This window comes from Protopterus annectens, chromosome 13.part0, assembly GCF_019279795.1.
Source record: "Protopterus annectens isolate FY-2018-M chromosome 13.part0, PAN1.0, whole genome shotgun sequence".
Lineage (NCBI taxonomy): Eukaryota > Metazoa > Chordata > Ceratodontiformes > Protopteridae > Protopterus > Protopterus annectens.
In genome coordinates, this window is record NC_056747.1 from 423,985,390 (window position 1) to 424,001,001 (window position 15,612).

The 15,612-nt window shown below is 43.0% G+C and overlaps 1 protein-coding gene across 32 annotated transcripts in view; it reads right to left on the minus strand.

The window, feature by feature from the left end:
- Positions 1 to 15,612, minus strand: part of LOC122787386 (receptor-type tyrosine-protein phosphatase S-like) — a 3,272,784-nt gene that overhangs the window by 188,701 nt on the left and 3,068,471 nt on the right. For all 32 annotated transcript variants that reach the window (XM_044054059.1, XM_044054057.1, XM_044054056.1 and 29 more), the window contains 2 exons: positions 9,720 to 9,839; positions 7,208 to 7,362 (listed from right to left, as the gene is read on the minus strand). In XM_044054059.1, the coding sequence (XP_043909994.1) occupies positions 7,208 to 7,362; positions 9,720 to 9,839 (275 nt within the window). The remainder of the gene's footprint in view (positions 1 to 7,207; positions 7,363 to 9,719; positions 9,840 to 15,612) is intronic.

Sequence of the window (15,612 nt, forward strand, 5' to 3'; positions counted from 1 at the left end):
GAGTCTTGCGGCATACTGGACTCCAAATGGGTCTCGGTAGAGGTTTGCGTATCAATTGAAGCGGGCATCAGGGGCTGTGAAAGCGCCTCACTAAGTACTGGCAAACTGGCGACAGCTTAATGGAAGCATTGTCAGCAGCGTTGAACCTGTGCGGTCTGTCTCTGTCTTTATCCTATTCACATCAGATGCCACCTTGGGCGAGGGGTTTGCCCTCGGAGAAACTCTGTCTACATGGAAAATTATGAAGGGCTGGACAGCCATGAGGGCTTGAAGTTCCGAGACCCTTCTGGCTGAAGTGATAGCTAGTAGGAATGCAGTCTTCCAAGAGAGGTATTTCAAATCTTTTGAATGGCAGGTTCGAAAGTAAGTAAGGTTAGTTTCTCTAACACATAATTCAGGTCCCAGGGTGGTGTTGGAGGCCTTCTGGGAGACCTGATATTAGAAGCCCCTCTGAAGAATTGCTTAATCAAAGGATGAGAGAAGAGGGGTGGGTCTCAATCATAATGGGCAGGGATGGCTGAGGCATGGATTTTAATAGAGGAGAAGGAGAGGCCACTATTGAGCAACTCTGCTAAGTAATCCAGGATGAGAGGGATGGAAGGTTGGGAGGTGTTGCTCCCTTATGACTAAGTACCGTCAAACTGGCGACCAGCTTAATGGAAGCATTGTCGGCAGCTTTGAACCTGTGTGGTCTGTCTCTGTCTTTATCATATCGTTTTTTTCAGAATATCAGTAGTCGGATGGCTTATCGAAGCCATTTCAGAATATGGAGATCAAGAACAAAAGTATTTAGCGACAATAAGGGCCTGACGATGAATGGTTCGGGCATTGAAGAAGGCACAAAAACAACAGCGAGGTACGTCGTGGTCTGGGCCTAGACAGGTGACACAATAAAAATGAAAATCTCAATGTGGTATTTGCTTTCCACAGGCAAGATAATTATTAACTTTTTCTGACATCGGTTAGAGCAAGAAAAAAGGATCCCCAATGGGGTACTTAGCTTTAGAAGACTTCAGGATGATTCAGTTTGTAAACGAAAACTCAGGCAGCAGCTGACCGGCACTTGTGAACTGCTTCTGCTTCAGGCTTCTCGGCAGGAAAGACTGACGTAATGGTGTTAGCTGCCTGTTTTTATACCTCTGATGACCTGACGTTAGTCCTGGAGTGACAGCATCCGATGCAGAAATACTAAGTCTCTGGTATTCGGGCCGACTAAGGGCTACCTGCAGGCAGATAACTCAAGTGTGATGACTGCAACAGTGAAACACGAAGAACATCAGTCCATCAAATAATCTTCCTTTATTTCCTTCTCAGCCATTCTAGGTTGGATGTCTTCCTTTTGTCTCTTTCACATCACAGATAATCTTTCATACATATTTGTTTTCATAATGCACAGTTCATTCTTGAGATCACAGAATTTGTTTCCAGAACTCTAGGGATTTGCGGTTAGAAATATATCTGCACTGGGTAGGTTTGAGAAAGTACAATTCTGTACACTTACCATAAACGTAGATGTTCGAGTGTATTCACTGTTGCAGTCATCACCTGTGGGGTTATCTCTGCTGTGGTAGCCCTCGGCCAGCCCGAATACCAGAGTCAATGTTTTTGTGCACCGGCTGCTGTTGCCTGTAGTCTGATGTCAGGTTGTCAGTACTGTCATTGCATCAGTTTTCCTTGCCCTTACCCGTCAGAAGCACAAGGGAAAAGAAAAGCTTGTGTCCCCTAGGGGAAGATGTTAAATGGGGGATGGAGGGAGGGAAACCAAGACTGCAACAGTGAAAACACTCGAACATCTACATTTATGGTAAGTGTACACAACTGTACTATGTTCTTCGTGTTTCACTGTTGCAGTCATCACCAGTGGGAGGAATCCCAAAGCTGAGGAAAAGGGTGTAAGGATAGGTTGAGTCCTAGGTACTGGTCAGGAGGCCCTGCAGAACTGCAGAGGCAAACCTTGCCCTAGACTTAGAAAAGAGAGGTAGGTGGTAATGCTTTGTAAAGGTATGGACAGAGGTCCAGGTGGCTGCTTCCAAGATGTCCCTGGTAGGTACTCTTCTGAGAAAGGCAGTGGAAGTGGAGGTTGCCCTAATGGAGTGTGTACGGATAGACTTAAGGATGGGTTTCCCATGTAGTCTGTAACAAAAAACAATACAGTGTGAAATTCATTTAGAAATGGTTCATTTCGAGATGGGCTTCCCCTCTGCCCCTGGGGCAAAGCTTACAAAAGCTGGTCTGTTTTTCTGAATGGCTTAGTACGGTCCAGATGGTATCCAAGTTGTCTGTGCATGTCTAGTGAGTGCAGAATTATTTCCCCCTTGTTTTTAGGGTTGGGAAAGAAGGTGGGAAGGTGTATGGACTGGTTAAGATTCACATCAGATACCACCTTGGGCGAGGGGTTAGTCCTCGGAGAAACTCTGTCTGCATGGAAAATTATGAAGGGCTGGACAGCCATGAGGGCTTGAAGTTCCGAGACCCTTCTGGCTGAGGTGATAGCTAGTAGGAATGCAGTCTTCCAAGAGAGATATTTCAAATCTGTTGAACGGCAGGTTCAAAAGGAAGTAAGGTTAGTTTCTCTAACACATAATTCAGGTCCCAGGGTGGTGTTGGAGGCCTTCTAGGAGAACTGATATTAGAAGCCCCTCTGAGGAATTGCTTAATCAAAGGATGAGAGAAGAGGGGTGGGTCTGAATCATAATGGGCAGGGATGGCTGAGGCATGGATTTTAATAGAGGAGAAGGAGACGCCACTATTGAGCAACTCTGCTAAGTAATCCAGGATGAGAGGGATGGAAGGTTGGGAGGTGCTGCTCCCTTTTGATTGTTTCCAGGAGCAGAAGCTTTTCCATTTTCCTGCATATGATTTTCTTGTGCTGGGCCTTCTGGTCTCTGTGATGACATCCAGGACCTGTTTGCTTAACAGGGACTCCTTGTTAGCTTTTAGTGTATAAGCCATGCTGAAAGTTTGAGAGTATGTAAGTATGGGTGTAGTACCGTCCCCCTCTCCTGGGTCAAGAGGTCTGACCTCAGGGGAAGTAGCATTGGGGGCTGTAAGGTCAGACTGTGTAATAAGGAGTACCAATGCTGTCTGGGCCAATCTGGAGCAATGAAGACGGCCTTTGGTCTCTCCTCTCTTATTCTGATCAGCACCTTGGGAATAAGGGGCAGAGGAGGGTATGCATACACAAACAGGGAGCTCCAGGGGAAGGTCAAGCCATCCACCTTCCATGCTAGGAGGTGATACTTCCTGGTACAAAACTTGTCCAGCTGGTGGTTGAGGTGTGAGGCAAAGAGGTCCACTTCTGGGGACCCCACTCCTGGGTGATTTGCAGAAAGATTTCTCTGTGGAGCTGCCATTTGTGGGGGTCTAGTAAGTTTCTGATTAGGTGGTCTGCCAGTGTGTTGTTTATCCCTGGTAAGTATTGGGCAATTAGGTGTAGCCCTATGGAGGTGGCTGTAAGCCGGAGACTCATGGCTAACCTCCACAGGGGGCAAGATTGGGTGCCCCCCTGCTTGTTGATGTACCACATTACTATGGTGTTGTCTGTTTTTATAAGGACCACCCCTGGCCTGAGATGGGGTTGGAAGGAAGTCCGACCCGTTTGCACTGCCATCATTTCTTTCTGGTTGATGTGCCAGTGAAGTTGCTGGGCATTCCAAAGGCTCTGGGTACATCTGCCTGCTAGGTGAGCACCCCAAGCTATGTCTGAGGTGTCAGTGGTGATGGTCTGGCTGTAACGGCAGAGGATGAAGGGAAGACCCTTGTTCATGGCACAGGCCTCTTCCCACCAGAGGAATTCGGCCCTTATGCAAGGGATTAGTGGGAGAGTGATCTCTAGGGACTGAGAGTGCTTACACCAAAGGTTGTTTAAGTACCACTGACATTTTCTCATGTGGAGCCTGGCGAGAGGGATGAGAAGGATGCAAGATGCCATGTATCCCAGGGCTTGCACACAGTGAGGTGACTTCTGGAAGCCAGCTGGGTGAAGTAGAGAGGCAGGACGCTCTGCTTTTCTGGGGATAGGAAGGCCATTTGGGTTGCTGTGTCTAGCACAGCTCCCAGGAAAACAATTTTCCTGGTGGGGTTTTGCTTTGTTTTTTTCTTGTTGAAGGTGAACCCAAGGGAAGTTAGGAGTGATTTGACAAACAGAAGGTCCTGCAGCAACTTTTCTTTGCTGTCCACCTGAATGAGGCAGTTGTCCAGGTAAGGATAAATCTGTATATTTCTCTGTTTGCAGAATGCTACAGCTGGTGCCAAGCATTTGAGTACTCTGGGAGCAGTAGATCAGCCAAAGGGCAGTGCAGAGAACTTAAAGTGCTGATTGCCTGCTCTGAAGCGCAGGAAATTTCTGCATGAATCCCTGATGGGGATGTGGCGGTAGGCATCTTTTAGGTCTAGTGTCACAAGCCAAGCATTTTGTGTGAGCATAGGCAGGAGCTGCTGCAAGGTTAGCATTTTGAATATGGGGACCTATAAGGAGGTGTCCAGTTTGGATAGATCCAGGATGGGGAGCCAAGTGCCCTCTTTTCTGGGAACAAAGAATAGTCTGGAGTAAAAACCTTTTCCTGTTTGATCTGGAGGGACAGGTTCTACTGCCCTCTGGGATATTAGTGTTTGGACCTGTTTTAATGCCTCTGCTCACTGGTTTGGGGGGCGGTCTGGGTACCCTCTTGGAACAGGGAGTTCGTTGAAGGAGAATCTGTATCCTTGAGAAATGATTTTTAATACCCATTGGTCCTTGGTTACAGAGACCCAATTGCTCTTGAAGAGGCTGAGCCTTCCTCCTAGTTTTTGATGAGTGAACGGAGGGCAGAGGGTGGAGGGAGAGTCGTTGTGGGTGCTTGCCATAGAAGCTTGGCTTAGAACTCCCTGGTTTAGAGATGGAAGTGGTCCACTGTTTTCCTTGCTGGCCCTGGGATAGGGGTCTGGATGTCCTGTCCCTGCATGGCTTACCTTAGCCCTTTCTGCTGGGTGCAGGGAAGGCCCAGTTCTTAGAGGGGAAGTTCCTGCTGAATCTGGGCGGTTGAACTTGAAAGAAATCTTTTACTGTTTGCATAGATTTTGCTTTGTCTTCCATCTTTTTAAGCACCTCTTCTGCTTTTTTCCCAAACAGGCATTCCTTATCTAGGCGTACATCAATAGGTTTAGACTTGACATGATCAGGGATAGATTGTTCCTTCAGCCATGCATGTCTTCTAATAACAGATCCTGTCACTGCTGTCCAGCTAGAGGCTTCTAGGGTGTCATATTCACATTGTAATGACAGCTTGGCCACTTGACAAGCAGAGTGTAGTAATTCTGCCAGCTCTTTTGAGTTGGCACCATCAGGAGAGGTAGCAATCTTCTGTTTTAATTGCTCCAAAGTGTGTTGTTGATATTTTAACATATGGAACTGACAATTGAGTGCTCTGACAGCTAAGGTTGCAGAGGTGTTTACTTTTTTACCCCATCTGTCCAGAGCTCTGGAGTCTTTGTCAGAAAGAAGAGGATTCTTGGCAGAACTAGTCTTAGCTCCTTTGGGTCCCTGTGTAATGACCTCAGGGTCTGCATCAGGGTTCCTGTACAGGTATTTGTGAGAATCTGGTACTCTGTAGTACCTGTCAGGTTTTGTTGGAGCAGGAGGCAGTGCATCAGGGGCTAAGCTGGATTCATGGAAAACATCATCAACCACTTCCAGAATAGGTAGGATGGCCAGGGGTCTGTGCTGGGGCAGGTCGTTTTTTTTGACTGTGGGAAGTCTTGAAATTCCCATTGAAAATTTTCCCTGAGGGAGTGAAGGGTTTTCCCCAAAGGAGGGGTCCTCTGGACGGGAGGCAGATGGGATGGATTCCTCTGCATCTGAATACTCAAACAGTTAAGGGATGTTGTTCTTCTTCAAAAGCAGAATAATCAGATTCCTTAGACTCTTGGTCTGTCATAATTTCTGGAGAAAGATGCCTTTTCTGTTTTGGAGTGGGGGCCTGAGTACCTCGGATAAGGGAGATGAGATTCTCCGCCATTTTAAGAATTTGAGCTGGGGTGGGGGAGCAGTAGCAAGATAGTGGCTAGAAGCAGATTTTATAGGAGTGGCCTGGCTTCGAAGTCTGAAGGAATCCGTCGGTTTCTGAGAAGCAGTAGTTGGATGAGAAGACGTTTTTTGTCTAGAATCGGTAGTGCGAAAGGCCTCTTTGGAAGCCGGTGTCTGCGTCGCGACTCTGGACCCAACCGAGGCAGAGACAGCCAAAGGCCCGGAAGGCGAAGTAGATTTCTGTGGCATACTGGACTCCGAAAGGGTCTCAGCAGAGGCCTGCATAGATAGCAAGTTGGGCATCAGGGGCTGCGAAAGTGCCTCACAGAATTCCAGAGAACTGAAGACTTGCTTAGCGGTAGCGTCGTCGGAAGGCTTAGCCTGGTGTGGTCTGTCTCTATCTTTACGCTTTTTCGGAATATCGACAAATTGTTGACTGACAAGACGCCATATTGGAATTTGAAGACAGAATACGAAAATAATTGTCTACAAAAAGAGCTCTACGGCAAATGGTTCTGGCATTATAGAGGGCACAGAACCGACAATGAGGGACGTTGTGGTCTGGGCCTAAACAAGTAATACAGTACGAATGAAAGTCTTGGTGTGGGATCTGCTTTCCACAGGTGAGACAATTGTTAACTTTTTTGGACATCGGTTAGAGCAAGAAAAAAGGTTTCCCCAATGGGGTACTTAGCTTTAGACGTTTTCTGCTGAAATTCAACTTCTCCTAGCGAATGACCAGCATTCATGCGAACTGCTTCTGCTATGGGCTCCATGGCAAAAAAGATGGATGTAATGACATTGGCTGGCTTGCTTTACAGTACTGATGACCTGACGTCAGACTACAGGCATCAGCAGCTGGTGCACAGAAACATTGACTCTGGTAATCGGGCCAGCCAAGGGCTACCACAGCAGGGATAGCCCTACAGGTGATGACTGCAACAGTGAAACACGAAGAACATCTACTTCTCATTCTTTTCAAAGCAGCATGTCCAATCCATAAACAGACTATTTTAATTCCATTTTTGTACATTTCATCTCTGAGACCAACTTCATCATGTGGCTTAACTATGCAATTCAGTTACACTAACTAACCCTTTGCACCAAACAGAAATTAGATAGTGACCTGCACGTACTTTCCTTACAGTGGGAACCAGCTTCTTCGTAACTGTATAATTTTCATGCTGAGCTCTGCATACATACCTGCAGTGTACAATAATGGGTCCAGCATCAGGAGGGTTACATGTTTTAACCCTTCGTAGGAAAGCCAGAAATGGTGTTGGATACTCAGGAACTCCATGGTCTGGCCATGCAGTGAACTGGAAGTGTCGAACCTCTCTCTTCTCAGTTGAACCATTCTATGCAATAAAATTATTGGGGAAAAACAGCACAAGAAACTGGTAAACAAATCTAGTGTTTTTTAACACACTTTCTATCAGATTATTATGACATATCAACAAAACATCACAACTAAAATTCTACCCAGTTATGTTTAGGTTTGACAACGGCCCTGCTATGCAGGACTGTTGGGAAAGTAAAGCATCCTGGACACTTCTCCTCCTTCAAAACTGCAGAAGAAATCCATTTATATACACATTAAATGACAGCAACATTCTCCTGCATTGAGCTTGCTGTCACACTTATCACATCCATACCTCTCAACTTCTTAGAGCAAGAAATTTGAATAAAGCCATAAATAAAAGCGGGAGAAAGGCCCAAAAATAGGGACACATTTTAAATATTGCTCTTACAAACTTAAAAAGTTGACAGAATAACAGGTTTTACATTCGCATGAATTTTCTGAAGGGTAAGATGTCTGAAACTTAAATGTCTATCATTATTTTCTAACGTCAGTCTTTAATGATTTGCCACTAATTTGCCAGTGACAGTAAGCTTTTTAAAGCAAAAAATGGAATTTTTTTCAACTACAGGCTTTATATAACAATGAAATACAGCCAAATATTACAACCAGGTGCATCCAATAACATGTAACACAGAGTGGCATGCTGTGGTTAATATAACAAAAGAACTATTGCAGGACCAGTCAGTGAACGAATGCCATACTGCAATGAAATACACTTCTGATACAACCAGTACTGATACATTGTACAGGAGAAATGTTACAATGCAACACTATAATTACACTTGAGTAATACTGTAACAATTACAGGATAACTCAAGAATGACACCTTAGGTTTGACCTAAACTGTCTTGGTGGAACATTCCAGTAAGTACAATGGTTGGAGCAATGTAAAAGGGTTTCTAACTGAGGGGTAGAGATTGTATCTGCATAACTTTCTCTTTTATAGGACATTATTTCAAAACAGTATCATATATATTTGAGATCCTGATATTATTCCAGGTCTTATTAGGTAACAGGAAGCAATTTTGTTTATATAACACAGCACATGGCTTTCCAGCCTTAGGGCATGCACCATGAATTTGCAGCTCCTGTGGAGTGCTCCGGAATCCTAAGACAATGGTTCACTGAACCTGCACTAATCAAAGAAGCCATATTCCAAAGTGAAGCACCTCTTTTCCCAGAAAGTTTCTAGCCTCTTAGAACACAGGAAAGAAACCTACTGACAGTATGCATTACAAGCTTGGTAGGACAACTTAAAAACTGGGCTTGACTGCGGACAACAGTACAGCTGTATGTCCTAAAAGTAAAAAAATGTGATCTGAATATGGTTCTTGCAGAACACTACAGATCAGAACTGAGAAACAGAGAGTTGCTCTCAGCAGGAATGTAGGGGTTTTCAGGATTGTAAATCATCTGCAGTGAATTAACATACATAATATGGTAGCACAATGGTTTACCTTAAAACTTAACACCAAAGAATTACTACAATGGAACAGGAATTTTGCTTAGACTGAGTGCTAAGCCCAGTGCAATAGAATGGCACCTACTAGAGCCATAGAACTCCCTAAAGAGGGGCTTTGTGCATGCAAAACAGTAAGTATACATTTATAGTGAGGAACAGAAGGCTGATAATGGTGGGACTGTGGTTCACGAATACTGCAGAACAGTAGATCTAAGAGCCACTGACAGGAATCATGGTGATAGACTACATGGTTTGTAATAAAACAGTAAATTCTATTGCCTGTATGTAAAACCAGTGCTCCTAGGAAGCCACACCCTAAAGCCACTGACAAATGGATCACCAGTATGTTACTAAGCCTGTGGGATAAACCCCTTCATGACTGTTTGCAAACGGCTAACAGCAAAAGGGCTGAATGGCACGTCAAAGAACAGAGGACACATCGACTATGCACAGGGCACCGGTAATGCAACACACATTACCTCCAGAAACAAACAGCTGAATAAAGTGTGAATACAAACAGCATGCATTCAAAACTGCATAACTTAGAAACAGTAGAAACATCTGACCACAGTGAGACTGTGTGCTACACAGCTGCTGAAATTTAAACCTTTAGAACAAGAGCTCAGTGGAATTTTGGATAAGGGACATACAATAAGTCAAATTACAAAAACATGAACAGACTGTTACACACAGCATACTACAATGAGACTGTATAGTTAAACAAGGCATGAAACATTTTAAAGCAAGGCGTGGAACATTTTTGTGGGACTACTGTATGACATGACAAAACCATGCACAAACTGAATTAAGTTTATTACATGGGCCAAAATAAAAACTACCACAACTCAGTACCTAGTAATTCTGAGAAACAACAAAAAAATATTACTCACCTTATGAAGGCAGAATGTACGAACACAGAAAGTGGCTAGTTCGATTGTATCCAACAATGTGACCTGAATCATTCCATATGTTTCCGTGCCACGGCCTGGCCAATACTGATCGCACTTGATCTAGAAATAGTCAAAAATAAAATAAATGTTTAGACACTCGTATAAAACAGGGAATATCGATGGGATAACTCATCATTTAAAAGAACAGAATACAATGACTTTTGGGCTTTTTTCTATAAACATATTTCAAATAAATTTCTTGCCACTTAACATTGCAATTAATAAATTAAAAGCCTGGTGTATCTTACTAGACTAACTATACATTTACAGTTGTTTTTATAAGAAGCTGCATACCTCATATGATCTAGAAAAAGAAACTACAAAGGTCTAAATGCAGCTGCTAAAATGTAATCAAACCTCATGCTTGTCAGCGCAACAAGATTCTCTTAATGGAATAAGTCTAGTGCTGTTACTCTTTGTGTGCAGCCTTCAAAACTTATTTCCTTTGTTGACTGCAGTAGCCCCTTTTCAGTGGAGGCCTGGGCAGAAAAGCTTGTTACAAAATAAGCAGTTTTATACGACAGAGAAAAATGTAAAGCTTAAAGATACAATATGGACATACAGTAACTGAAATGCAGTTATACTAGAGAAAATCTGTAAAACAACTTCCTTCCTGTCACCTGTCCAAGTTGGTGAACTGTGGTACTCCTATGCTGTATAATTCCAGTCAGAGCTAGATCCTGTAAGGCATTTATTTGGACTGCTGACTATACTTACACAGTACACTCCACAAAGCCACACTCCCTTAAGAACAAGTCTAATCTTCTGCTTTAACTATCACTGTCACATGACAATGGCTGACATTCTTCCTGAAAAAAACTGTGTAATTTAGCAATTTGTTATTAACGCTGAATAATATTCAGTAACGTCTTTAGAAAACTCAAAGCGCTGTCACTATACTCCGTATCCTATAGACTGCTAAGAGGTGACCTGTGTCTGGCATACAAAGCATCCTCCGACCAATTACTGATGGATTTACTGAACATCAGCAAGTCAGACGGCATCTGAAATACTCATTCTAGGGATCTAAACCTCTTCTGCAACATCAACAGAATGATTTGGAAGGACAGGTGCATCTCACAAAGGATACCTTCCACCACTGTGGAACAGACTCCCCATCCACATAAAACAAATTTCATTCCTGTCCATATTCAATCAAAACTTAAGATATATGGATGAGAAACAGAAAATTTACCCCATGGCTGCCCCCTGTACTACTAATGGACAGACACAGCTCCTAAATGCTTTATCCCATGCATGGGTCCACAAACATTATCTATGGTATGATCCCAGTTATTCTTATTAGAGATAATATATAATTTTCAACCATGGGACGGATAAGGCCTCTCTATAACCACATGGGACAGGTTATTTCGAGCACAAAAAGGGAAATTGGCTAGGCTTAAATTGGCCAACAAGGGCAACACGCATAGTACTTACCTATGAACCTACAAACTGTTCTACCCTGCTTTAGCCTAGAATGGTGCTGTCTAACTCACAGAAGACTCTCTTTCTCTCTGAAAATTCTTTTTTCCTTCTTTTCTTTCTGTAAAATGTTCCTCAAGACAAAAGCCAGATCATGGTCAAAATGGGGCCCTAGGCAGTGTAATGTACTGGGGCCCCCGACACACAAATCAACCTCCCCCCCAGCCATTCCAGTGCCACATTACTTGGCTATTTATTTCTCCCCAGTTATCATAAACACTGCTCAAACCTGTCAGTGCACATATTAATTTTCTTCTTTACTTCTACAATGATTACAGATATTTGGATTTAATTCAAAATGTTTATTTTAAACTTCATAATACAAACATTGATAGGCACATGCTAAACAAAACAATATGGTCTCACAATGAAAACAGACTTAGCATTAACAGTAAACTTCTCTGCCCTTGAAACATACATTCATTGAAATGGCATTTAAACCCAAATTCAAAGAAAATGCATCTAGCCAGTGGCAGATAAAGTTTACCTTTGGCTATTTTCAAACCATAGGCCCCTTGCACACATTTTTAGGACCATGCAGATATGTGTGTTTTCTTTGAGTCACCTTCCTGATTGTATTAAATGACATTCCTTGTATAACACAGTACCACTTGTTAGAATTTTTTTAAATGTGTAGTTTTAAACATTTTTCCAGTAAGCAATGAAACAATATGTATGAACCAATAATGACAAAAGTGCCCATTTCAGAACATTTCAACCATAAAATGCCACTCACTATCAGTCAGTATGCACAATCTCTGCAGAAGTAAAAGTCATCTGAATTCCACATCAAAGAGATTTGTAACTGATGAAGAGGTTGCTGCTAGCAAAGAACTTTATATTTCAGTATTTCATCTACAAATTCAGTGCCTGCTGCCCTTGAAGAATAAATTGCCTAGGTTACATTAAAAAATGGTAAGCTTGTAATATTGCAATAGGGAAAGGAAGGCAAACTAACAACTGTTTCATTGTTGCTACACATCTCATCCAAGCAACCCACCCACCCAAAGTAGGACGCACCAAGGTCTGCAACCCACCCACCCTTAAAGTACAACACAGTATTAGCAATCCATCTACATGGTATGGTAGTAGAACCCACACCCTTCTGCATCAAAAGCAAGAATGCTACCTTTTGTGCTACTAATCATCATCATCATCTTTCAGCTGTTCCCATTAGGGGTCGCCACAGCAGATCACCTGTTTCCATTTCTTCCTGTCCTCTGCATCTTGCTCTGTCACACCAACCACCTGCATATCCTTTCTCACCACATTCTTAAACCTTATCTTAGGCCTTCCTCTTTTCCTGTTACCTGGTAGCTTCATCCTTAGCATCTTTTTCCCAATATACTCAGATTCCCTCCTCAGCACATGTCCAAACCATCGTAATCGTGCCTCTCTGGCTTTGTCTCCAAACCTTCCAACCTGGGCTGACCCTCTAATATACTTATTCCTAATCCTGTCCACCCTCGTCACACCCAGTGCAAATCTTAACATCTTTAATTCTGCCACATCCAGCTCAAACTCCTGCCTTTTTGTCAATGCCACTGTCTCCAACCCATATAACATAGCTGGTCTCACTACCCTCTTGTAGACCTTCCCTTTCACTCTTACAGGTACTTGTCTGTCACAAATCACTCCTGACACTCTTCTCCACCCACTCCATCCCGCCTGTACTCTCTTCTTCACCTCTCTTCCACACTCACCGTTACTCTGAATTATTGACTAAGTATTTAAACTCATCCACCTTCGTCACCTCTACTCCTTGCATCCTCACCATTCCTCTATCCTCCCTCTCATTTACACACATATATTATGTATTATTCCTGCTGACCTTCATTCCTCTTCTCTCTAGAGCATATCTCCATCTCTCCAGGGTCTCCTCCACCTGCTCCCTACTCTCACTACAGATCACAATGTCATCTGCAAACATCATAGTCCACGGGGACTCCTGTCTGATCTCGTCTGTCAACCTGTCCATCACCATTGCAAATAAGAAAGGGCTCAGAGCTGATCCTTGATGTAACCCCCACCTCCACCTTAAATGCATCTGTCACTCCCACCGCAGACCTCACCACTGTCACACTACCCTCGTACATATCCTGTACCACTCTCACATACTTCTCTGACACTCCTGACTTTCTCATAAAAAAACACAACTCCTCTCTAGGCACCCTGTCATATGCTTTCTCTAAGTCTACAAAAACACAATGCAACTCCTTCTGACATTCTCTGTACTTTTCCATCAACACTCTCAGAGCAAACATCGCATCTGTAGTGCTCTTTCCCAGCATGAAACCATACTGCTGATCACTAATCATCACGTCCCTTCTTAACCTTGCTTCCACTACTCTTTTCCAAAGCTTCATGCTGAAACTGATCAATTGAATCTCTCTGTAGTTACTACAGCTCTGCACATCACCCTTATTCTTAAAAATCGGTACCAAAACACTTTTTCTCCATTCCTCAGGCATCCTCACACTTTCCAAGATTTCATTAAACAATCTGGTTAAAAACTCCACTGCCATTTCATCTAAACACCTCCATGCTTCCTGGGCCAACAGCCTTTCCATTCTTCATTCTCTTCATAGCTATCCTTACTTCCTCCTTGCTAATCCACTGTACTTCATGATTCACTACTAAGAATGCTTTCAAATTTTACAGCACAAACAGTAATGACCATTTGCTAAACAAAACAATTGCACATTGAAAACAGATTTAGCATGAGCAGCAATAAATTTCTCTTCCCTTGAAGCTCACAATTTGTGGACATTCATGCGTTCATTTAATTCAGCATGGCAAAAGCAAGTAAACAATATCCAGAAGTAAGAGGAAGGAACATTTGTATTTAAATTCCACTTGTGAAGACGGAAGCAGCAACAGGTGTGTGCGTCGACGAACGCAGAGACACGCTGATGCAGAGGGGGTTCTTAAAGAAGAATGAACGCCCTTAAAGAAAAAAATTTAATTTATTTATTTATTAACAAGTAAATTTTATGGCAGTCTTCCCTTGGCCAGAGGGGCACCTCCCAACCAGCGGGCTGTAGGCGAATGCCTAGGTTGTCTAGTGCTGGAACTAGTCTACTCAAGACACCATGGAGACCTCAGTCCTGTGGCCTAAGTACTACTTACCTGTTCAACTTGACACTATGCTGCCCATAAGGTAAGACTTGTGCATGGACAGACAACCCATCTCTAAAGACTATCTTCCACTGCAACTCTCACTGCAAGTCAATTGGCAACACTGTACAGCACCTACATCAGTGATGTCCAACTTTTCTGTGACAGTGAACCAGATGGGTCCCATCACACTAGCTTAATGGCTGCAACTACCCCTGCCAAAACCACTCCCCAACACACACAAACACACACACACACACACACACACACACACACACACACACACACACACACACACACACACAACAAGAGACTTCAAATATTAAGGGAACAGCAATCAGCATATTATGTTTATAAAGAAATAAAACAATATGAAACCAGCTTATGGTCTCTGTTAGAAAGACAATGGTGGAATAAAAATGGAAACAATTTCAGGTAACTGACATTGACACAGGTAACCTCCAAATCACTGAACATAATTACATTGGATTTGTTAAATGGAGATCATGTCTACTCATCTTAATCAATTTCTTTGATAAGGAGAACATGCAGTAAAGCCAGACTATTTGCACTCCCTACCCTGATTTTGGCTAGGCCTTTGACACCATTTCCCATGCAGACAACACAAGCAAAACCTCCAGTCTCAGTGCTAACCCTTATTTTTCCAATGGACAGCAAATGAGCTGAGAGCTCACATGAAACCCATATCATCTAGAAATGTCTGAATCAGACCGAGATCTGGTGTGTTAGCCACAGGTTTACCTTAAATGTTACAAAGTTCAGCACAGTTATCCTCTGTAAAACCCCTGCACCCTCCTAATATCACACTGTTGGCATCCTCCCTAAAAACAGACTCTCTTATTAGACACCTAGGTTCCTATGTAAACAACGAACTCTCTTTTAACCAACCTGTCTTTGTTTTGGTTAGAAAGAAGAATGCCCTGGTCCTTGTTATTGTCCTGCTATACTCCTCCCTTACTAAAACTCTCATTAAATACAATGTCCATTTTTTGAATGTACATATCTAAGCAGTTTTTACAACTTGAAAGGGCCTCAAGATTCCTAAGTAAAAAAAAAAAAAAATCCAGTTTAAGTCACGCAGGTTATTCCCAACATTTAAAAATCCCACTAATCTCATGCAGGCTCTTGAGAAACGACCTTTGCTTAGCATTTTGTGCTCTGAAAGACACTGCTTTTTGGTTTTCTCCACCTTCATAAACCAAACACATAA